Below are 19,850 nucleotides of genomic sequence, written 5' to 3' on the forward strand. Positions count from 1 at the left end.
GGATGTTGGTGGGGGGTGACTTTTGGGAAGGACAACAGGTATCCCCCGCGACGATAGGGTTTCCCGAACGGCGACGGCCTCCTTGCGCCGTCGAACCACGTGAACATCGCAAGCGCAATTTTACGCCGTCGTGCAGTGATGTATTGTTCAACGTTCGGACTTGACCATGTCAAGGTCGCGCGAATGGCGTTCTGGCATGAGTCACCACGATTGGCGATGTGACTGCAAGCAGCCTCGACATCATGGTCGCGGCCGAGTGATGACAACTAGATTGGGGGGGGGGTTGGACATTGACGTGGACGGAACATTGTCGCTTTCGCCCCCTTGGATCACCCCCCCTCGCCTTTCCACCAGGAATTTGTTGCTCGAGGATGTGGCTACGCATTGTGACGTGCATGCCGTCGAGGGCAATTCGACGGCGACGTCAAAGTTCCCCGCACGCCCCTCCCCAGCGAGCGAGGGCCACATGAACGATTCGTTGTCAACGTGTCGTTTGGGCGACGTGTTTGTGCGAGTCAGTATCGATGGTGCCACCTCCATGAACGCTAAGCCTTCCCGAATGCCACGTCAGCACGGATCGACCATCGCCGGTCCTGCCCCGAAACATGCCATTTCGCGAGTGGGGGGATGAGTCATGCCTTTCGTGGGTACCGATCCCATGGGGCGACAGGGGGACCATGGTGAGCAAACTCGCGTAGATCTCAGGTTACATGATCGAGGCGTCGTTGACGACGAAGTCGCAGTCTGGGACCACGGCGGGGCCATCGCGTGAAAGCTAGCGTTGAGCCCGACTAAACATGTTCGCGCTCGAGCGTCCATGACATGACCAAGCAGATCGCCGTGTCCGCGGACGAGCCGGCGTGCCATGGTCCCTGTATAGCCACCGCAGGACGCCCACATGGCCATCTGCAATATGCGATGGCCATCGATGATTCGCGCTCCTTGACCTCACAATGAAAGGCGGCGACATCGGCGGTGATCTTTGTTTAGTATGTCGAGCGCTTCGACATGTCAGACTTTGATAACCACTCGATGCATTAGCAGAGACCAGTGCTGCAATGCTGTGCTTTTCGCGAAGTGGAGCTGTTTTCCCATGCAAGCCCTCGATTGCCTGTTCACCATCGCATGACGGTTCGCACAATTGCCAGGTTGTAGGCAGATGCTATTTATACATGCTCCAGTGTGGATTGCCACTCGCGATGCACGCGCAGTACATGCACCCTCCATGGGCCATGCAGCAGCGAGCAATGCAGCAGCGGCAGAAGCAGCACATGCTTCGCCAGAGCATACGTGAACTCCAGCAAACGACGCTGCGCGACGTCGTGCGCGACCGAAACGCCGCCATGTTGTACGTCGACAGCGCGACCGCCTTGCGCGTAAATGGATTACGTAGGCATCAGCTCCACGAGATCCACCAACAGCTCCACAACCTTGACGAGGTATTCGCTTTCGTCCCGAACTCACGCGCCAACTGTGCCATGTAGCAAAGAAAGCATGCCGCGATGGCGGGCCTGCTCGAGCAGATTCTCCATGAACAGAAGCGGGTGGAGCAGCTCTTGGACGCCTCCCATCCATCCCGAACTAGCCGACTTCCTCCACATGAACCGGAAATCGAGTTGCCTCTCGCGGTGGCTCCGTCCCCATCTCAGCAAAAAGAGGCCGAGGCAGGCGCGCGGCAAAAACTGCACCAGTCACCACCACACGGCGCCATCAAATCTGCGGCTCCCCCTCCATCCCGTGCACCATCCAGACCGGACGGACGCGACGGTTTTTCGCCGTCGCGAGAACAGCCAGCATCATTATCACCCCCACAGCAAGTGGGCACGTCGCGAGAGCAAACAATACTTCACCAAGCCAAGCAGGATATCACGACGAAAGATGCCCCGGTCAGGATGCTGGGGGTTCTCTTTTCAGAGGAGGAAGAGCAGGTAGGTGATCACCAATGCTAGCAGAAGAGGGACTCGATGTGCCGATGACGACGTGCGTGTCTAGTTGCTGGCCATTCCTGAAGACGACACCGACGCAGCCGACATTGTAATTGCCCCCACAACGAAGCAGAGCGACGCAGCTGCGCAGGTGGGGCTCAAATCGATTTGTTGACGGGCCTCTCGACGCATCTGGTGTGTGAAGGAATTGAAGCGACTCGAATCGATACGGCGCAAGGCGCTGCTGCAGCACTTGAGTCCTTCCACAACCGGCCTCAAGCGGCCAAAGTGGCGCCTGGATGCAGATGCCGCCAACGGCGTCGTCTCGACGTTTGGTGAAGCGCCCATGGCCGTACGAAGCTGCTCCTTTGACGAACGCGATGCATCTCGGCGTTTACGTCGATATGGTAGCCGCTGCAAGTGTTTCGGTCCGTGGCGGTGGCGGTGCTTGGTCTTGTCAGGTTACAAAACCTGTCTTTGGTCCGTCGGAGGAACCTTCGCGAGGAAGAGAAGCAAGTGATGGCCAACATGATCGACGTGTACGTGGAGGCGACGCGATCGTGGATGGCCAAGGAGATGCGCGTGCCCGTGGCGTCCGTCCTGCAGGTACATTTGATTCGCATGGACTGGCCGTGACCGCTTGGGTAGGACCCGACCATGAACTTTGGTACGGGCAGCGGCGGCGCCAAGATTGGCGTCAAGAAGAAGTTTGGCGCCTTGCTCTTCGCCAACAAGGCGGCACCCAAGCCTGCCCCCCACGCCCTCGTGCAACTCAAGGTACTTGGCGCCGTCCACATGCTGTGCAACCCTCGCATTCGGATGCATTCTAGGTCAGGCTCAAGGGGATCGTTGATGCAGTGGCCAAAACCACCGTCAAACCTCAAGACACCCCCGACGCCATTGCAACCTTCCTTCGCCGCCTGACGACGGACGGAGTCTACTTTCCTGCTGACGTACGTCGAGCGATATGTGTGGATGGGCAGGTGGCTCACGACCGATGGCGGCGGCAGTTCTTGACGCCAGACGAGCGCCGTGCCCTGGAATTCAACTCTCTCGGGGCTACGCGCAACATGGACTCTGCCCAACGTTTCAACGTCGTCGTGCTCAACTTCATTGTGGTGCGAATCGTTGTGCCAAGCTTGGTGCTTCGCCCGTGGGAAGGACCGATGGCGAGCAAAGCGACCCCTCCCCTCCAAGTGCAGCACAACCTGCGCGTGCTCGCGACGGCGCTGTACACGGTGTGCCAGCAGATCCTCCCGACCGTCTTGCTGGATGTACGTAAACGTTATGGGAGCGCCATCCTTGAAGTCGGGCACCGAGTAGGCGGGATCGGCTGCCCCGACTCCAGATCCGAGTGCTACGACGCCGCCATCCCAGAACGAACACCTCCCGAACCTGGCACGGATCCCCTCGATGTTGTATTCCAAACACGTCCTGCCCCTCGACGACGTCGACTTTGCCGAGTTTCTCCTCCAGCAACAGGTCGGTCGCTTCGGCTCTAGTTGAGATCCGACCAACATCGACGCGATGTACAGGACAATCTGCAGACGTGGCTGCTCCAGCTCCACGACATCGTGCACTCTGACCAGCCACTAGCCAAAGACACCAAGACAACTCCACAGCCACTTTAACTTGTTCACCTGCCAAAGTGCTCCCGCACATGGCCACGTCTCTGATTGCGCTCGTAGCCATGCAGTGGGATGGCCGCGCGAGGCATAGCAATCCTGCCGAGTCGTGAGCCTGTCGTGCATCTTGCCCCGTTGTAGGGCCACGCGAGCCCAACCCCACATGAGAAAAAGTTGCAATCAAAACGACCTTCACAGCGACCAAACAGAGCTTCCTACACCTGCGACTGTAAGTTTAGTGGTGCGTCCAGCGCCGGGGGCGGCGAACTCTAAGCTTTACCTTCGCCACACTGTCGAACGAGGAATTTGCAGCGACCACAACTTGGACGAGTGCTTCATCTCGTAGTTGGGACGAGAACGTGGTAAAATGTCCGACGTGGTTTGTCGTGAACTGGTGCCGGACGAAGGCGACGATGCCGCGCGCAGGGTTCCGTTCGAAGCGGTGCTGTCGTGGCAACATGGCATGCTGCACACGCACAACGATTCCTTTCCGACGAGAGACGTCGGAGAAAGCTACATGCAGCATGCGGGTGGCAGCTTGCCATTCATGCAAGTGCGAGTCGGGTGTGCATGTGTGTGCAGCCCGGCGACAAACGGTCGTGGCAGCTGTTGGAACGACGGTGCGTGGGCGAGTTTGCGCGAGTGAATTTGAGTCATGCTACGTCGTGTATTCGTCCGAGGAAGGGATTCCCGCATGGAGTGGTGGGCCTGGGTAGTGCTCTCGCAGCAGCGACACATTCCATCGGTAGAATTCGCACGTGGACAGCACCTATGCCTGCCGCCATCCAGCCAATTCCATCGCAACTCGCAACGAGAAAAATGAGGACCGCCTTCCATGGCCGCCCCGAAATGGACAACCGGTGGTGCAAACGATCGAGGCGAGATATTGCACCTCGCTTGGGCGACGTAAGCAGACTTTCAAGGCCACCGGACTCGCCCCAACGACTGTGGCCATATTCCATGACTCTGCATCGAGCACGCCTTCACACACGGCGAATCATGGGCGGTTGATAGTCGAGTTGGACTGTCGCGGCTAGTGTGGCACGTTGGAAGAGAGAAAAATGAATTTGACGGCTTGGCATTGAGTATATGAATTCGTGTGTTGTATGTCGTGCCGATGCAAAGGCGAAGTGCGTCCCGGAGGGTGGAAAACCTTTACCGTGGCTGTGGTGGCTTTGGTCGTCGATCTAACACCTACGAGCGCCAGAAATGTCAACAAGCGATGGGTGCATTGCCCGATGACGTACCATGAGCCCAGACGGGTCCTTCGTGTACACGTAGTTGCTCACGTTGGGGTTCTCCTTGAACACCATGGTGAATTCCCCCACTCGTTCCAGGCGACCTGCAGATGACAGACTCACGACCAAGTGGGTGTTGTGGAAGATCAATGCTGCGTTTTCGATGCTCAGGATGTCGCCAAAGTTCAAGCACTGTGCGAGTGACCGCTTCAGCAGAAGCGTCGCAGCTGCAGTGTCGTCGGCAATCAGTACCGACACGTACGCCGATGTTGTCGTCTGCAGGTCATCCATGTCGAGCACAATCACATGGAGATGCACCACCATCTTGTCTTTGTCTCCCTTGGACTTTTCGACGAGAAGAGGAAAGTCGCGAACGCGCGTCGGCGGGGTGCTGCTTCGCCGCTTCAGCGACATCGCTGCGAGATTTGGATTTGAGCGGCCCTCGTTTAAGTATTCTCGTCGTTCGATTCATTTAAGTACTCTTGTTCATTTAAGTATTTTCTGCAACGCAATCATTTTCCCGACCATTTGATCCATGTCGAAGTGGAGGTCCGCCGACGCCGCGAAGGAAGCGTTCACGGACGAGTCCAAGGATGGAGCCGTTGTCATCGACTACAAGGGTCAGAAGGGCAGGGCGGCGCATGAGCGCAAGCTCTTAAAGAAGGATGTAGACCCTGATTCTGAAGGAGTCGTTGCGAAAATCTCCACGCTCCAGCGAGGCATCTTGAGCGAAAGCACGATTTCTGCAGGCAATGTGCAGCCCACGCGGCTGCGAGTCACAGGAACAATGGACAGCGGCGTGTCATTCGTGTATGCCACGGGGCGACAAGTCTTCACAGCGCACGCGCCGATTCGCTTGTCTGACGACGACCAGGCCAAAGTGACACTTGGAACCCAGGGCATTAACATCTCCAATATCGTCCAGATGAAGCCACCGAAGTGTCATCCGATTGTCGAAGACGTGCTGCACACGGCCGAGATTCAGTCGTTAGCCCACAAAGGTCTGCCATCGCGTCGTCCTGGTCCTGCTGATGGTGAAGTTGTTCAGAGTCGCTGGTGGCTTCGGTGGATGCTCGCGGCATGGCCGTGCTGTACAGGTCATCTAGCAGTGCAGTGGACGTGATAAAGGATGGCGCCAGCGGGGAATCGTCGAGGAAGAAGCTCAAGTCGACTCCCACTATGACTGGCCACGTCCTAAGTGGTGATGGCGGCACGCCCGAGCTCGGGTGGGCTGGCATAGCGTTCAACCCGCTGTCAAGTCAGGTAGGCGATGCCTTTCGCGCCTGCTAGAGTCACCGCAGCACTCTAGCTTGCCACTGCGCATAGCTTCACCAAAGCCGTTCGATTCTACGACAGCCACACACTGCAAACAACTCGAGCGCACACGTCACTGCTCATGCCGACGGCATTGGCGTACTCGAACACATCGACGCTTGTCGTGGCCGAATACAACCAGGTACGAAGGGCTACACGGCCTGTGAAGCGAACCGTCGAGCTGTGGTTGATTCAGTTCCTCTCGTGCAGATGTCGGTGTGGGAAACCAAGTCCCATCAACGCATTGCTCGCGAAGGCCTGCCTTCCCTCGGCTGCGTCCATGCTGTGGCATGGTCGCCCGATGGCAACTCGGTCGCGCTCGGCGGCGAAGACAAAGTTGCCTACATCTACGACACACGCAAGTGGAAGCTTCGTGCTGTGTACGTCAGGCGGCAGCCATTCACGTTTCCTAATCACACGGCATGTAGGTGGCGATGTCCCTTAAAATACGACGTGGCGTATCTGGCGTTCTCGCCGACAGATCCGTCGCTGTGCTACGTGGCTGGCCTCGACAACGAGCTCATGGTGGGCAAGTTTGACGGGTCCGAGAAGAAGAAGAAGGACAAGCATGCCAACGAGTACTCCCCGACGATCCTCCAGATGAACCACCGCCTCGGGTTTCGTGGGGACTCGCGTTGGGTTGGTCTCGACGTTGTGCAAGACATCACCGGCGACGACTTGGCCATCGGCGCGTGCGAGAGCGGCAGCGTGTACGCGATCCACCCGGCCCAGCACATGTTGGGCTAGCTGTAGCGTCGATATCGAGCGCAGGTTGATTCAAAAGGACCATGATGCCCACGGGAAATTGGACATGTCATGGCCACAACGAGCCATTCGGTGGCGGCACAACGGGGGACGCGATCGGCGAAGGAATCGATGGGCCCATCGCGTGCTGGACGGGCACAAGTCGATGGTAGAGGCGGTGGGTGTGCATGCGCGAGCGGAGCCTGGAGGTGTCGGCCAGGCACGCGGCGTCGTGGTGGTGGGGATGGCGCGGATCATCGCCCAGCTCTCGACGTTTTCTCGCGTCTTGGCTAGCAATGTTACGTTCGTTGGAAGGTGTTCATGTACATGCAGAAGCTGTGCATGATGTCGAGCAAGTCGCATCTCTCCAGCTGCCTGCACTCGGCATCTCGCACGCCGTTCGTAATCGTGCCACACTCGGGCCATGGTCACATAGACCGGCTCGCTTCTGGCGCAATGTGAGTCACGTGTCTCCATGCCATGGACGTGCGCCTTCGTGCACTTCACCAGCCCAATGGTCTCGTAGTTGAGCCAGCGAGAAGGACAAGGGGACGGCGCGAGTGGGGGGCCGGTGTCGCGATGCGCAATGCCTCCCGCCCAACGTGAGTCACGTGGCTCAGAGCCAAGTACGTGCGCATTACTTGATGGAGGCTTGTCCTTCGACACGCCCCAGTGCACCACCACACGAGCCCAATGGTCTCGTAGTTGAGCCAGCGAAAAGGACAAGGGGACGGGCAGGGAGCGCGTGGGGGGCGATGCCCTGATGCTAGTGCGTGCCTGGCTCCAGCACATCTCGCCCCGGTTGTTGAGTGCTGCTCGTCCTCGCCAGTGCTGAATTTCGGCGAGACGTGCATAGTACAGTTGGCCAACTCGAAGTAGGTACGCCGCAAGGCAGAGCCGTTGAATGCAGAGACACTCACACCCCGATGACTCGGATTTTCACTCGTAAACTTTGTCGTGCGCATCGTGCCACGATGCCGACGACGCGCGCGACCTGGTCGACGTTCTCGTGGGACGAAATGACGTTCCTCTTGGACACGCGGGCCCTGCCCCCCATGACGCCTCTTGTCGTGCACGTCAACTCGACTGTCGGGAGCGTCGACACCCCCTCTGTCGACCTGACTGCCGCCGAACCCGCCCAGGACGACTTTTCGGTGCCTCGAGCCATTCTGCGACGACCCGATCAAGTGGCCACGGGGCTACTGCCGCGCCGACGGCGGCAAACCCAAGTGCAGCATGCATGGATGCACCCGCGATCGACAAGTCGGCGCGAACTGCATCAAGCACGGCGGCGGGCGAAGGTGTCAATTTCCCAACTGCCCCCGCTCCGCGCAAACCAGGGGAGTGTGCAAAAGCCACGGCGGCGGCGTGCGGTGTCGATATCCCGGCTGCTGCAATGGTTCCCAAGGAGGCGGGCTATGTCGAGCCCATGGCGGTCGCAAGCGGTGCTCTGTTCCTGGATGCGACAAATGTGTGCAAAAGCGCCACCTGTGCGCTGGACCGTCCAAGGGCCATCCGTTTGGCGTGAACTGGTCGGCGCAACCATCGTGAATTTTTCCAAAGTCGTTCCCATGTCGAGTCAGAGGTGGACGGCATCGCCCCATCGTCCTCGTTCACGTCAATGCAGCGTCTGTGGAGTGTACCCCGTGGTTGCGCACATGCTAGAGTAGGAAGGGGCTGCTGCTTGACCTCGTCGAGTTGTCCCGTCGTTCGATGCTGTCGACGCGGCATCACCAAAACGGAGGAGCGAGATGTGCACCTGGCTTATGAAAAGCATCCCGAGTAATGCTTTGTCCGACCTGATCCAGGCGCCATGAATTCACTCGGACGGCGACGTGCGCCATGCCGTTCACCGTGACGAGGTGTCGTGGCACGGAGCGCACGGTCGTAGGTGCATGCCCCGTTGCCAAAGTTTGTCGGTCCGCGCGGCACGTTGGGGTGCCATTTGCCTCCCAAAGGATGCACCATGATGTTGGGAGGCGGCGAACTCCCCACGGAGCTCGTCCCCCGGACCATGTGCATCCGTCACTCCCGCTAGCCCGCGTGGACACCGCACGGCATCCACGGCGATCAATCACGAACGTGAGGGCATGTCTAGCTCTCGACGGGATGGCAACCTACGCACGACCTCCGAGTGTTTCGCATCCCATCGTTGGTGGCGAAGACCGATGCAACTGGCAACGGCCAGCCATTCTTGTCACCGCCGCGACACACACTTTTGACGAAGTAGCTCGATTCCTACCCGCACCTGCCTGCCACCGTGGCCTGCAGTCGTCAACTCGGACACCAACCCATGCTCCGGTCCATGGCGAGCCTCGGTCGTCCAGGCATGTTGTCCCTGCGACGCTACTGCCTGGGCCGCCGGGCGCAGGCAAGGGCTCGTTGCGCCATTGAGTTTGAACTTTGGCTACTTTCGTGCCGCGGAAGGTTCAAAGATGCAAGGGCAAAGTCGGAATGTTCTGACCACTGTTGGCGCCGAGGCCAACGACGGCCCGTGGCTCGGATCGTGCACGTCCCGTAGCTCGCCCATCTCGATTGGAAGCATTCGAGTCGTCGAAAAAAGTAGGTGGTGGTGGGGGGGGCGGACGTCGTCGCTGCCGTCGTCGTCACACTGCCTTTTGCGCGCTCCCGCCCACGTCGTTCACCGCCATGGACGTCATCGGTCCCGACTGCGAGAGCATTGCCGCCACCACGATCTCCTTCGTCGACGACATGTGGGATGCCGCATTCACGTTGGCCGACGACGAGTGGAAAGTGTTCGCTTTCGCGCCGACGGATCCTCCCACCACCACCACCACCACGATCCAGCCCTTCGACGACCTCGCGGCGCTCCTCGACCACACATGGAATGCACCGTTCTCGGTCATGATGGCTGCGTACACCGAGCCAAATGCGTGGTGTGTGTCGCCGAGCATCGACGATTGGTATCCATGCAACCCATCCGTCGAGCTCGCTGCCCCACCTCGTTCGCAGATGCAGCCGGCGCCGCATCTTGCTCCGTCGACGACGTACACCCTGTCGATGGTCGAGCGGATTCAGTCCCCGATCGCCATCCACCACCACCCAATGTCGACCAAGTGCGTGGTGGACGGCTGCCCCAACGTGACGCCGTACGTGCGCGGCGAGTGCAAGCAGTTGCACCGAAACAAGCGCCTCTGCAACTTTGACGGGTGCCCGTCGGGTCCTCAAACGGGTGGGTTCTGCATCCGCCACGGCGGCGGCCATCGATGCAGTGTCGACGGATGCAACAAAGCTGTCCAAACCAAGGGAAAATGCAAAAAACACGGCGGCGGCGTCCGCTGCACCGTCGACGACTGCAAAAGGAGTTCGCAGGGTGACAAGGCGTGCCGGTATCACGGCGGAGGCAAGCGATGCGTCGTGCCAGGGTGCGGCAAAGGCGTGCAACGCGGTGGGTTTTGTGCCGCCCACGGCCCCAAGCGGCCCACAAACCGGCGCCGACGCCGCGACGTGGTGTCTGGCGGCGCGTGTGCAGCGCAACGTGTGTGCTTGTAGCACATTTCATGAATACAGAGGTTTTTTGAATCGGTCCATGTACATCGTCCAGTGCCGGCATGCGAACCCGACTCGGCAACAACGTGCTGGTGGTCGGTACATCGCCCTGAGCGCGACGTTCACTCGCCAAGTGTGGGTGGGGCTGCTGTCTCCAACTTTCGAGTGGGGCAGCTGCTTTCAACTCCTAGACCTGCACCTACGCATGCGCCTGCACCTCGCATTCTCGCGAGCACCACACGCCGAGCGTGACAAAGCGTCGAGTCGGTGAGTTGACACGTCATTACAAGATATGGCCAAACAAGTGGGTGGTTGCCGCAGTGTCTTGCGCTGTGGCGCCAGCCGCCCGCGCCATGGCCATTTCAAAGTGCGTCGCTTTCACCATCGTGTCGTGTGTTCGTACGGCCATGAGCGCTGCTTCGTTGACGAGACATGCGAGGGCGGCGCCGGACGCGCCGTCGATCTGCGGGTGGCGGGCCAACGTCGCGATCGAAACGCCAGGGTCGAGGCGGATGCGTTTGGTGTGCACGCGCAGGATCGCTTCGCGTCCAGATGCGTCGGGGAGTCCGACAAACACATGCCGGTCAAATCGGCCGGGGCGCAGCAGCGCGGGGTCGAGCACCTGCCACACATAATGAATCGTTCGTCCAGGGCATGGAGCGCATACATGCAGGCGGTTTGTTGCTGCAATGACAACCACACCTTCGGTGTGGCCTTCAAAGCCATCCATTTCCGTCAGGAGCTGGTTCAGCGTTTGCTCCCGCTCGTCGTTCGAGTTGAGTCCGCCGCGGGCCTTGGCTACAACGACGTCATGTCCATGCACGGCGCGTGGCATGCTGCCGTACCCAACGCGTCGATCTCGTCGATGAAGATGATGCACTTGGCATGCTGCGACGCTTGCGTGAACAAGTCGCGCACGCGTGACGCGCCGCGACCGACCAGCATCTCGACAAAGTCGGACGCGGAGCAAAAGAGAAATGCGACCCCCGCTTCCGCCGCGACGGCACGTGCAAGGAGGGTCTTGCCCGTGCCGGACGGCCCACACAAAAGCACGCCCTAATGAAATGACGATGTCAAGAATTCAAGCATGACGGCGGTGGACCTTGGGCATTTTCGCCCCCATCGCTTCGTATCGCGTCGGGTGTTTGAGGAAATCCACGATTTCCTCTATCCGAATGTGGATACAAGCACTAGCACCACGACGTACCGAGCTCGAGTTTGGCGTTGTCGATCCCGGCGACGTCGGCAAACGTGATGCGCTGCTGTGTCGACGACGACTTGAGCTTTCCACGTGCGATCCCGTCTTTGGCGACGCCGTCTTTGCCACCACCGACCATGCCCTGCAGCATGCGGTACGTCAAGGCCAAGTATCTACGAAGGGATGAGAGCACGGAGGAAGCCGAGGGCTGACGAAGACATGGTCATACATCAAGGGAATTGCTGTGAGCAGCATCGGCAGCGCGCGTTTGGCCCACGATGGTCGCAGCGTCCCGAACTCCACGCCATGCTTTCGAAGGATGTCCACAAGGTACGATTGATCTGTCTGGGGAGGCACCAAGATCCTGCGAGGCACGTGAGGGGGGTCGATGCAAGCATGCCGAGGAGTACTTGTACGTGACGACGCCGTTTTGCATGCCTTGCTTCAGGGACACCTTCGCACGACAAGTGTGAACATTGCACGGCAGAAGAACGGCGTGAAGTGCCACCAAACACAGTTTGTTTACCAGGAAGAAGTCGGACGCGAGTGACACCTTGCGCACTTTGCTCTCGGCCGCGTGACGAAGGAACGTGCTGAAGAGAAGGGTCGGCTGTGGTTTCCATGCAACTGCGCGGCGCAGCAAGCCCGACGATGCCAAGATGCACAGTATTGCATATATCTTCCAATTGAGCCGAGTCCGTGCAGATGCCCACAGTGCCTTCATCGCGTCCAGAAGCTGCGCCATGGTGGACGACTCGCAACGAACCTCCGAAAAGCTCGCTGTTGATGAAGCACAGCATGTGCCCCGGGGTACGCGTTTCACACTATTTTACGGCTATCCGGCATCTTGAGGAGCTCACCATGGAATATTGCAAGGGATGATGGAGGCGACACCCGAAGGAGGTGGCCGATGCAACGAAGCATTTGCATGGAGAAGGGATTCCGTGGAGAGTTTGCCTCTTTAAACAAGGGCCTGGTGTGGCCCGAGGAGAGTTGACTGCTGCGAGGTAGCGGCATGCCGTCCGGGTCCGTCTAACGAGTAATGACCACGTGGAATTTCACACGTTTGAAATGTCAAGCCGTCCCATCCACTGAATCCTTAACGCCACCGAGTTGCGGAGAAATGTCGAGGCCAGCCTCAGCTCAACCACCCGCGTGTGTGGCTCTGTGCGCAAGTGTGTCGATGTGGTCCGAGTGTTGCGCAATGGCGTCGTCGTCATTACAAGCGCCATCCCGATGCCAAGACCACGCTGCTTCGTCACGCCTCACGTGGCGGATGCAATGTTACTTGCACACGGGTTGGGAGGCGAGTTTTTGCCTACAGGTACATCCTCACACTGGCGGCCCACGAGACATCATATTCGCTCGTCCTACAGCGAACGACCTGCTCTCGACGACGGCCCCCTCTTGCGCAACAAAAGCCAGCGTTTGCTGTCGCCGCGCGCACCGTTCTGCGCACGTGTCCGTATCGATATCAAGCCAACGTGCAAACGGTCGCAGGGCGGCGTGTCTTGAGCCGACCAGCACAGGTGGTGGCGTTGCCGAGATGGACGTGAATCTGTGAGGTCGAGAGAGTTGCCACGTGTATGTTCGAGTCGCTCCAGCACCCTCCACACGGGACGTGCCAGTCGACGCCTTGCCGCGGGTGTCGCGCATGTGTGTACACCAAGCCTGTCTGTGTCCGATGCGTTGCGTGGAGGCAAGTGCCTGTATCAAGAGGGGCCACTCTCGTTATAAACACCTATACACTTGCCAAGTCGTGCGTCTGATCCCCCCGCGGTCATCAAGATGGTCACGCCACATCCAGTTTCGATGGTTCGGTGGCACAACCGTGGTGGCCCCGCCGCCGCATCCGTCGCGACGTTAGCAGGCATGATTTGTGCAGGAAATGCATCGCGAGCTGTCTTTGGCCCACGCGTTCTCTCCTGGGACAATACACCCAACACCACCAACGACACACTGGCACCGACAACGACTCGAGTTCACACGACGCAGACACCTGCGACCACCACCACATTGCATCCATCGACAACAATAGCGTCGACGACGCCGCCGCCACCACCAACCACCACCACCATACTGCCGACGACGATCCTGCCGACCACGACCATCGCTTCCGTCAGTACAACCACAGTGCCGGCAACGATGTCGCCCAGTACGACGACCACCATCGCGCCACCCACAACGATTCCCACCACTTGGTCTCCCACAACGACCGTTCCAGCTTCCGCCATTCACGTCGACGAGTCGACTACAGTGAACCCTCCCACCCAGATACCGACCGCAACAGTGCAGGCACAGGCGGATCCGTCCGCGGCGGGCGGGATGTCTGGCCCCGCCATGGCGTGCCTCGTTGTTGGTGGCCTCATCCTCGTTTGCGTTGCAATCATTGCTTACAGCAGGTACCAGCGCCGCCTCTCAAAGCGGCGACTGTCCGATAAGGACGATGCAGGCCTGCGCATTACCCACGACGACTCGGACAACGACGGCTTGACCATGATTGAAATGACCGAAGTATCGGGGGAACAGTACCCGTTCAAACACTACCCTAAGTCGCCAGTCCCCGTGCTTAGTTTGCGGCACTACGAATGCGACACGAAGTCGATGGCCAAGACCGAATCGACCAAGGTCAGCAGCACGAGCTTCAACATGTTCGCACGACATACCAGCGACAGCATTGACTCGTATCGAGCAAGTCCTCACGGCGAAATGTACCGAAACATGGCGTCGCCAACGTACTCGCCTCGAACGAGACAGAGCCACACGTTGTCGGAATCGTTGCCTGCTTCACCACGGACGAGCCGTCGCACCGACGACTTCTTATTCAGCCTGCAGTTCTCGAGAGGAAGCAGCATGACCACCCCCGGCTTTGGCGCATATCCGTCCAACCTGCTACGAAACAGCGACGATCTATCTGTCTACAGCGACCGGTCGGACGGCACCAACTTGTAGTAATAGCACCCTTCCTCACGCCCTCGTAATTTAGCCCTATTCACACTTCGCGCCCGTCTTGCAACTCTGCCAGCAGCATCCACGACGCGCCCATCGCCGTGACGCGCTGCTGGATCTGGAAATGTCATGTACACGTGGCCTGTCAGAACACATTATACGAATTTTCAAGCAAGCTTAAACTTTATCTTCTAATCATTCCATTCAAAACCGAGTGAACACATCAAAATGCGCGAGCAAACAAGTCGAAAATATGCTAATTGAATGCTCTAGTATTGCGTTGGATGCACCAGCACACAATTCCGGATAATCAACTATCCGGAATCGTTTTCGGGCGGCGTTGGATCAGCACCTAACGCACCATGAGCAGCACAGTGTCCGTGGAAGAGGTCCACCTGCACCCGTCGCCGTCGGACGGCATCAGTTGCGTGCGCTTCAGTCCTGATGCGTGCGATTGGCTCCTTGCTACTTCATGGGACAAGAGTATGAGTCTCTACGACGTTCCGAGCAACCGACTGCGTGTCAAAGTCGACGCAGACCATGCGTTGTTGGCATGTGCGTTCGGTGCAACGCGGACGCAAGCATTCAGCGGGGGCGTGGAAGGCATTGTGGGATCGCACGACCTCGAAGTCGCAAACCATGTGACCAAGTTAGGGACGCACGACAAAGCCGTGGCGCACATTCGATTCAACGCGTTGACGGGGCAAGTCTTGTCTGGATCATGGGATGGATGTGTCTCAGGATGGGATCCGAAATCGAATTCCCGAACCATCCATCTGGAGCAATCGGGCAAAGTCTATGCGTTGTCGACGCAAGAGAATCTTGTTGTCGTGGGAACCTCCACGAAGCGCATCGCGCTGTACGACATTCGCCGCACGAACGAGCCGATCCAAGACATCGAGTCACCGCTCAAGTACCAAATTCGGTGCATCGAGCTCTTCCCTGACGCGCAAGGTAGAGGACGGTCGTACCATTCATCGTATTCATGCAGGGGTACGTTTTCGCAGGTTACGCGATTGGGTCGACTGAAGGCCGTGTCGCGCTCGAGTACGTGGACCCAGCGCGCAAGGGCTACGCATTCAAGTGCCACCGCGAAAAGATTTCGGACAGTGAAACGTATGTATTTCCGATCAACGCGATTGCATTCCACCCGCGCTTCGGGACGTTCGCCACGGGCGGATGCGACGGCATGATCAATGTCTGGGATGGCGATAACAAGAAGCGCATCAACCAGTTTCTGCAGAACCAGACAACGCGGTACCCGACGAGGTCTCGAAGTAGCACTGCCGGTACTCCCCGCGAAGCCTGTATTTGACGGTTGTGATAGCATTGCGTCGATGGCGTTCAACCACGACGGGTCGCGCCTGGCGATTGCGTCGTCGTACACGTTTGAAGAAGGAGAGAAAGAGTACGTGTTGTGGTTGCTTTGAATGGGGCCTGCTGCTTTGCTCACATGTTGTGGTAGCCACCCCGACGACGCCATCTTTGTGCGAACGGTGCACGAGTCGGAAGTGCGCCCAAAGAAGAAGGCTCCGTGACGTCCTTTTACAGTCTCGCGGCGATCTGCGCGATTTCTTAGCGCGGTACAACCTGCTTCCATTGAATCGATGGGCACGGCACTCGTCCTCTTTTGATCTTGTTGCCTGCCTGGGATATCTTGCCAAGGAAAGTTGGCTAGATGCATCGCGCCATCCTACGTAATGATGCATCCTTTGTCTGACATGCGGTCGTGGTTCTTGGAATCGACCGGCGGCCACGATTCTACTCTGTGTTGCCGCTACCCGCATCTTGGATGTCCCCTTGTGGACAGCGTCTTGCCGACCGGAGAATTCGATTGGCTTCGCGGGAAGTCCCTCCGTCACGTTCAGCGTCTCTGCATACATCTAAATGGCGGCGCGCCATGCATTGCACATGGTCCCGTGCCTGGACGGCTGTGGATCACGCACGTCCTGCGCTACTCCCACACCACACGGTGGAATCGATGCAGCTATATTTAAAATCCCATTGATATCTTGACAGATTCTTATATCCTTCCATTTGTATGATGATATTAAATGTGTGTATTTTATATTGTGTTTGAAACCAGTCGGTAACTCCTTCGACTGTGCGTTTCACAGGCGAAAGCAGTATTATACTTCAAGTACGTGCCAAGGGCAAAAGATACAACAGCACCATTCGAGATCTTGGCACTTGCCAGTCATCTCGACGATGGGCAACCTCGTCGTCGCGATGAAGGCTGCGTTAGACGACCTCGGGACAAAGCAGCGGCGGGTTCTTCTGCTGGGCCTGGACGCGGCCGGGAAAACGACCATCTTGTACCAGCTCAAGCTGCACGAAGCTGTCCACACGATTCCGACCGTGGGGTTGAATGTCGAGAAGTTCCAGTACAAGAACATCCGCTTTACAGCTTGGGACATGGGTGGCCAGGACAAACTCCGACCGCTGTGGCGACACTACCACCAAGACACCGACGCCGTCATCTTTGTCGTCGACTCCACAGACAAACGCCGCCTACGCGAAGCCACGGAAGAGCTCCACCGCATGCTGTCTGAGCACGACCTCCGACACACCAAGCTCCTCTTGTACATGAACAAGGTCGACCTACCAAACGCCATGACCGCCGTTGAAGTCGTCGAAAAGATGAAGTTGGCCAACCTGTGCCAGGTCCACTGGTTCATTCAAGCGTGTTCGGCTGTCCACAACGTCGGACTCGATGAAGGCCTCGATTGGCTTCGCCACGTCCTTTCGTGAGCGATCGCCGTCGACAGGTTGTGTTCGTGTCGACAGTATGTCTGCATTGTGGTCGTCACCATCGTGTTCACGAGCCCCATCGCACGATGTGTCCCCAGGGAGCTGCCACCCCTCGATCGTCGTGATGTGTCCGTCAAAAGCGGAGGCGTTGCGGAGCGCGCGAGTCCATGACTGCACAGGCCGTGGAAAACTAGCGGCGGCAACGCGACAGGGATCGCCCATCCAGTCGACGAAAGAAAAACGACTCTGTTTCGTTCAGCACATCTCACGCGTGTAGTTGTTTCTTGTGCTGCTTGGCATGGTCCTTCCACTGCCTCTTCTTCTCCGCCTCGAGCACGTGCTTGTGCGAATGGAGTGCGTGAATCGTCGACGTGAGGTCCTTTGGGAGGAGGTGACGGTCGTCCCAGTCGCTCCACACAGGTCGTTCCATGGGTTGGAAATCGGGGTCGATTCGCTTGAATACTTTATCGCGCATGCGATGGACAAACTGGTCGCGACCGGCTTGGCGGCCGCGGAGACCTTCCAAGACTGCCTTGACCACCTTGAGGTCTTCAACGTGTTGCGTCGCCAGCAACGCGCCGACGAGTGTCTTGGTCCGGGCTTCGAGTTTGCGCCAACTGGCTTCGAGCGCGGCCATCGGGTGCTGCCAGTCCACGTGGAGATCGTTGTGCTTGGCTCCTTGGATCCAGTACTGGCGAATCCACTCCATTTCGAGCGTCGTGATCGTCTACAATGTGCCGAAGACCGTCACGCGCGACGCACCTGACTTCGCAAACTTTCACACGATTCAAACGTCCTCCAACACAACGTGTACCAACGAAGGGCGTACCGCTTGTTCGGCGCGAACCGCATCGGCGTGACCTCGACGACATGCTACGTCCGCATCGTTCGGCACGCTTTGCACCGTGCTCGACTGGAGGGCCGCGGAGACCTTGGCCTGAATAAACTGCAGCGTGTCTTCTGCCGTGACAGCGACGCGATGCGTGCTGCTCACGCGCACGGCCGTGCCAGACAAAACCATGTGCTGATGGAAATGGTTGAAGTCGCCGTTGAGGTAGTACACGTCGCCGTCGCCCGTGGGCAACACAAGGGGCGGCGTCGTTTTGGCTCCAGGAACGTCCGGCGACAAGCGCATCGCGATGCGCCAGTCGCACACACCAACCTTGGTTCCCTTCTTGGCGGGCTTGCTCGGGAGCAATGTGTGGTACACTCCGATCGACGAGTAGTCTTCCAGGGACGAGTCGGCGTGCCAGCTCACGCTGACTTTACCCATGCCGTACGTCGGATCTTCTTTGAGGCCGAGCAGCGGATTGTCCGGCTCCATGTAGTTGATCAGCGTTAGGTTGTACTCGCACGACGGAGGTGGCGGCGTCATCGAAGCCTTTGTCCGAGCGATGAACGCCGCGTTTAGCGCATGGATGTTGCGGAAGACGGGAGCACTGTTGGGCCTATCCCACGCGTGCGCAAAGATCCGAAGCCCCAGGTATTTGTACGTAATGCCTGGGGAGAGACTGGATCAGGATGAATGTCGGTCGCATGGACGAACCGTAATTGCCGACAAGGGTGCGGCGCACAAACGTTCGAGACAAGTGCTTGCCGCCAGCCATGACGACGTCGTATTGAAAGTATCCCTTGTCTCGGAGGGTCTCAAAGGCCGTGCGCATCCCTGTGTGGAACCCGCGAGGGTGCTTGGCGGCAGGTTCGTGCACAAAGCCCACGTACGACCGCGTGAGGATATCGTGGAACGACGGATGCGACGGGGTTAGAAACTTCTCTGGACCCGTGTAGTTGGATGCAATGGGTAGAGCTTTCGCTTGTTTCACCTGTTGCTTCTTTGTCGGCGGAGCCGCAGCGCACTGGGGTGCATTCTCGCTCGGCCGCTTCTGCGACATCGACGTTGAGTTGCCTGCATTCGTAGCTTGCTTGGCGACAGGCATCGGTGGGATTGCATTCGACAATTTGGAACTCTTGCGCTGCTGCGCTTTGGCCTTCTTCTTCTGTCTCTCGAGTTTCTTGCGCTCCTTTGGGTCCATGCGAGCACGCCGAGGTCCGTGGCGCGGGGTCAACGAGTTTGTTGGACAGGAAACCGGATTGTGCATTTTTATGGCGCGAACCACGATATGCAGGATATGCTCAATATTTTCAAGAAAACGCGGTTGTTTTTCAACAAAAGTTTGTACAAAAATCAATGCCTTAAATACTCAACAACGCGCTAAGCGATGACGATTTCCGTGTTGAAGTTCACGGGCGTCGGGGCTGGGGGGAAGTTGTCGTGATCGGAAGCAGGAGGAGTGGTCGGCACCGCTTGAGGAACCCACGCGTTGCGCCGCCGCACGACAATCACGACCAGCGCCAACACGCACGCCGCGGCAACGCATCCCGCGACCACAAACGAGGTGGTGTACAAGTGGTTGAACGATGCTTCTCTCGCTGCCGCAACTTCGCTGGCATGGACAACGGATGCAATTTGCACTGCCGACGTCATGGCAACGCTCGTGGTCGGTGCGGGGGCCCATGTCGTTGGGGCTGCAGTCGGAGAGTGGTGCCATGACGTCGCACGCGCACTTGTCGGTCGCAGGTACTGCACGGTGGTCGA

At 58.4% G+C, this 19,850-nt stretch overlaps 11 protein-coding genes across 14 annotated transcripts; 7 read left to right on the forward strand and 4 right to left on the reverse strand.

The window, feature by feature from the left end:
- The first annotated feature begins 1,182 nt into the window (after positions 1-1,182).
- On the forward strand, positions 1,183-3,754 carry H310_09854 (hypothetical protein). Its single transcript, XM_008876043.1, has 11 exons — positions 1,183-1,348; positions 1,394-1,439; positions 1,485-1,928; positions 1,993-2,076; positions 2,131-2,277; positions 2,337-2,531; positions 2,574-2,702; positions 2,756-2,878; positions 2,936-3,199; positions 3,249-3,407; positions 3,461-3,754. The coding sequence occupies exons 1-11, from the start codon at positions 1,200-1,202 to the stop codon at positions 3,554-3,556; spliced, it is 1,836 nt and encodes a 611-aa protein (XP_008874265.1). The 5' UTR covers positions 1,183-1,199; the 3' UTR covers positions 3,557-3,754.
- Positions 3,755-4,409: 655 nt separating this feature from the next.
- Positions 4,410-5,209, reverse strand: H310_09855 (hypothetical protein). The gene is made up of 2 exons (XM_008876044.1): positions 4,798-5,209; positions 4,410-4,744 (listed from the first exon to the last, which is right to left on the reverse strand). Exons 1-2 carry the CDS (start codon positions 5,200-5,202, stop codon positions 4,706-4,708), a joined length of 444 nt encoding a protein of 147 aa, XP_008874266.1. The 5' UTR covers positions 5,203-5,209; the 3' UTR covers positions 4,410-4,705.
- Positions 5,210-5,294: 85 nt separating this feature from the next.
- On the forward strand, positions 5,295-6,914 carry H310_09856 (hypothetical protein). Its single transcript, XM_008876045.1, has 5 exons — positions 5,295-5,789; positions 5,837-6,051; positions 6,098-6,244; positions 6,313-6,482; positions 6,531-6,914. Exons 1-5 carry the CDS (start codon positions 5,324-5,326, stop codon positions 6,847-6,849), a joined length of 1,317 nt encoding a protein of 438 aa, XP_008874267.1. The 5' UTR covers positions 5,295-5,323; the 3' UTR covers positions 6,850-6,914.
- A 906-nt stretch (positions 6,915-7,820) lies between these two features.
- H310_09857 (hypothetical protein) lies at positions 7,821-8,884 on the forward strand (the record flags this gene model as incomplete). Its single annotated transcript, XM_008876046.1, has 3 exons — positions 7,821-8,109; positions 8,187-8,317; positions 8,738-8,884. The coding sequence occupies 3 exons, from the start codon at positions 7,821-7,823 to the stop codon at positions 8,882-8,884; spliced, it is 567 nt and encodes a 188-aa protein (XP_008874268.1).
- A 611-nt stretch (positions 8,885-9,495) lies between these two features.
- Positions 9,496-10,359, forward strand: H310_09858 (hypothetical protein; the record flags this gene model as incomplete). The annotated part of the gene is made up of 1 exon (XM_008876047.1): positions 9,496-10,359. The coding sequence occupies one exon, from the start codon at positions 9,496-9,498 to the stop codon at positions 10,357-10,359; it is 864 nt and encodes a 287-aa protein (XP_008874269.1).
- A 204-nt stretch (positions 10,360-10,563) lies between these two features.
- H310_09859 (hypothetical protein) lies at positions 10,564-12,340 on the reverse strand. The gene is made up of 8 exons (XM_008876048.1): positions 12,081-12,340; positions 11,965-12,008; positions 11,784-11,918; positions 11,564-11,727; positions 11,459-11,523; positions 11,202-11,412; positions 11,024-11,154; positions 10,564-10,978 (listed from the first exon to the last, which is right to left on the reverse strand). Exons 1-8 carry the CDS (start codon positions 12,297-12,299, stop codon positions 10,640-10,642), a joined length of 1,308 nt encoding a protein of 435 aa, XP_008874270.1. The 5' UTR covers positions 12,300-12,340; the 3' UTR covers positions 10,564-10,639.
- Positions 12,341-13,365: 1,025 nt separating this feature from the next.
- On the forward strand, positions 13,366-14,556 carry H310_09860 (hypothetical protein; the record flags this gene model as incomplete). The annotated part of the gene is made up of 1 exon (XM_008876049.1): positions 13,366-14,556. A coding segment is annotated over one exon (1,141 nt), but the record flags the coding sequence as incomplete, so codon positions are not given.
- Positions 14,557-14,831: 275 nt separating this feature from the next.
- Positions 14,832-16,332, forward strand: H310_09861. 2 transcript variants are annotated; one of them, XM_008876050.1, is made up of 4 exons: positions 14,832-15,457; positions 15,511-15,772; positions 15,831-15,911; positions 15,969-16,332. In XM_008876050.1, the coding sequence occupies exons 1-4, from the start codon at positions 14,866-14,868 to the stop codon at positions 16,039-16,041; spliced, it is 1,008 nt and encodes a 335-aa protein (XP_008874272.1). In that variant the 5' UTR covers positions 14,832-14,865; the 3' UTR covers positions 16,042-16,332. The 2 variants fall into 2 exon arrangements, with proteins under 2 accessions (XP_008874272.1, XP_008874273.1); XM_008876051.1 differs by having other exon boundaries at positions 15,511-15,911.
- Positions 16,333-16,551: 219 nt separating this feature from the next.
- H310_09862 (hypothetical protein) lies at positions 16,552-19,334 on the reverse strand. Of its 3 annotated transcripts, XM_008876053.1 has the most exons (4): positions 18,801-19,331; positions 18,084-18,754; positions 17,159-17,981; positions 16,552-17,104 (listed from the first exon to the last, which is right to left on the reverse strand). In XM_008876053.1, exons 1-3 carry the CDS (start codon positions 19,285-19,287, stop codon positions 17,520-17,522), a joined length of 1,620 nt encoding a protein of 539 aa, XP_008874275.1. In that variant the 5' UTR covers positions 19,288-19,331; the 3' UTR covers positions 16,552-17,104; positions 17,159-17,519. The 3 variants fall into 3 exon arrangements, with proteins under 3 accessions (XP_008874275.1, XP_008874274.1, XP_008874276.1); XM_008876052.1 differs by having other exon boundaries at positions 16,552-17,981; positions 18,801-19,334; XM_008876054.1 differs by lacking the exons at positions 16,552-17,104; positions 17,159-17,981 and having other exon boundaries at positions 18,021-18,754; positions 18,801-19,334.
- Positions 16,644-17,528, forward strand: H310_09863 (hypothetical protein). Its single transcript, XM_008876055.1, has one exon. The coding sequence runs from the start codon at positions 16,712-16,714 to the stop codon at positions 17,252-17,254; it is 543 nt and encodes a 180-aa protein (XP_008874277.1). The 5' UTR covers positions 16,644-16,711; the 3' UTR covers positions 17,255-17,528.
- Positions 19,335-19,466: 132 nt separating the features above from the next.
- Positions 19,467-19,739, reverse strand: H310_09864 (hypothetical protein; the record flags this gene model as incomplete). Its single annotated transcript, XM_008876056.1, has 1 exon — positions 19,467-19,739. The coding sequence occupies one exon, from the start codon at positions 19,737-19,739 to the stop codon at positions 19,467-19,469; it is 273 nt and encodes a 90-aa protein (XP_008874278.1).
- Between the last annotated feature and the right edge of the window lie 111 nt (positions 19,740-19,850).

Source organism: Aphanomyces invadans, assembly GCF_000520115.1.
Source record: "Aphanomyces invadans strain NJM9701 unplaced genomic scaffold supercont1.23, whole genome shotgun sequence".
Lineage (NCBI taxonomy): Eukaryota > Oomycota > Saprolegniomycetes > Saprolegniales > Verrucalvaceae > Aphanomyces > Aphanomyces invadans.

Excerpts from the sequence above, each read along its gene's own strand:
- H310_09854 (XM_008876043.1), top strand. The coding sequence starts at position 1,200 with ATGCACGCGCAGTACATGCACCCTCCATGGGCCATGCAGCAGCGAGCA. Across the intron at positions 1,349-1,393 it reads GACCGAAACGCCGCCATGTT|GCATCAGCTCCACGAGATCC; the intron begins GTACGTCGACAG and ends TGGATTACGTAG. Across the intron at positions 1,440-1,484 it reads AGCTCCACAACCTTGACGAG|CAAAGAAAGCATGCCGCGAT; the intron begins GTATTCGCTTTC and ends TGTGCCATGTAG.
- H310_09855 (XM_008876044.1), bottom strand. The coding sequence starts at position 5,202 with ATGTCGCTGAAGCGGCGAAGCAGCACCCCGCCGACGCGCGTTCGCGAC. Across the intron at positions 4,745-4,797 it reads AGGACCCGTCTGGGCTCATG|GTGTTAGATCGACGACCAAA; the intron begins GTACGTCATCGG and ends TGGCGCTCGTAG.
- H310_09856 (XM_008876045.1), top strand. The coding sequence starts at position 5,324 with ATGTCGAAGTGGAGGTCCGCCGACGCCGCGAAGGAAGCGTTCACGGAC. Across the intron at positions 6,052-6,097 it reads TCAACCCGCTGTCAAGTCAG|CTTGCCACTGCGCATAGCTT; the intron begins GTAGGCGATGCC and ends GCAGCACTCTAG. Across the intron at positions 6,483-6,530 it reads AAGTGGAAGCTTCGTGCTGT|GTGGCGATGTCCCTTAAAAT; the intron begins GTACGTCAGGCG and ends CACGGCATGTAG.
- H310_09859 (XM_008876048.1), bottom strand. The coding sequence starts at position 12,299 with ATGGCGCAGCTTCTGGACGCGATGAAGGCACTGTGGGCATCTGCACGG. Across the intron at positions 11,524-11,563 it reads CAACGCCAAACTCGAGCTCG|AGGAAATCGTGGATTTCCTC; the intron begins GTACGTCGTGGT and ends ACATTCGGATAG. Across the intron at positions 11,155-11,201 it reads CGACGAGATCGACGCGTTGG|CCAAGGCCCGCGGCGGACTC; the intron begins GTACGGCAGCAT and ends ACGTCGTTGTAG.
- H310_09861 (XM_008876050.1), top strand. The coding sequence starts at position 14,866 with ATGAGCAGCACAGTGTCCGTGGAAGAGGTCCACCTGCACCCGTCGCCG. Across the intron at positions 15,458-15,510 it reads GCTCTTCCCTGACGCGCAAG|GTTACGCGATTGGGTCGACT; the intron begins GTAGAGGACGGT and ends ACGTTTTCGCAG. Across the intron at positions 15,773-15,830 it reads ACAACGCGGTACCCGACGAG|CATTGCGTCGATGGCGTTCA; the intron begins GTCTCGAAGTAG and ends CGGTTGTGATAG.
- H310_09863 (XM_008876055.1), top strand. The coding sequence starts at position 16,712 with ATGGGCAACCTCGTCGTCGCGATGAAGGCTGCGTTAGACGACCTCGGG.
- H310_09862 (XM_008876052.1), bottom strand. The coding sequence starts at position 19,287 with ATGGACCCAAAGGAGCGCAAGAAACTCGAGAGACAGAAGAAGAAGGCC. Across the intron at positions 18,755-18,800 it reads CACCCTTGTCGGCAATTACG|GCATTACGTACAAATACCTG; the intron begins GTTCGTCCATGC and ends GTCTCTCCCCAG. Across the intron at positions 17,982-18,083 it reads CGGTTCGCGCCGAACAAGCG|ACGATCACGACGCTCGAAAT; the intron begins GTACGCCCTTCG and ends GGCACATTGTAG.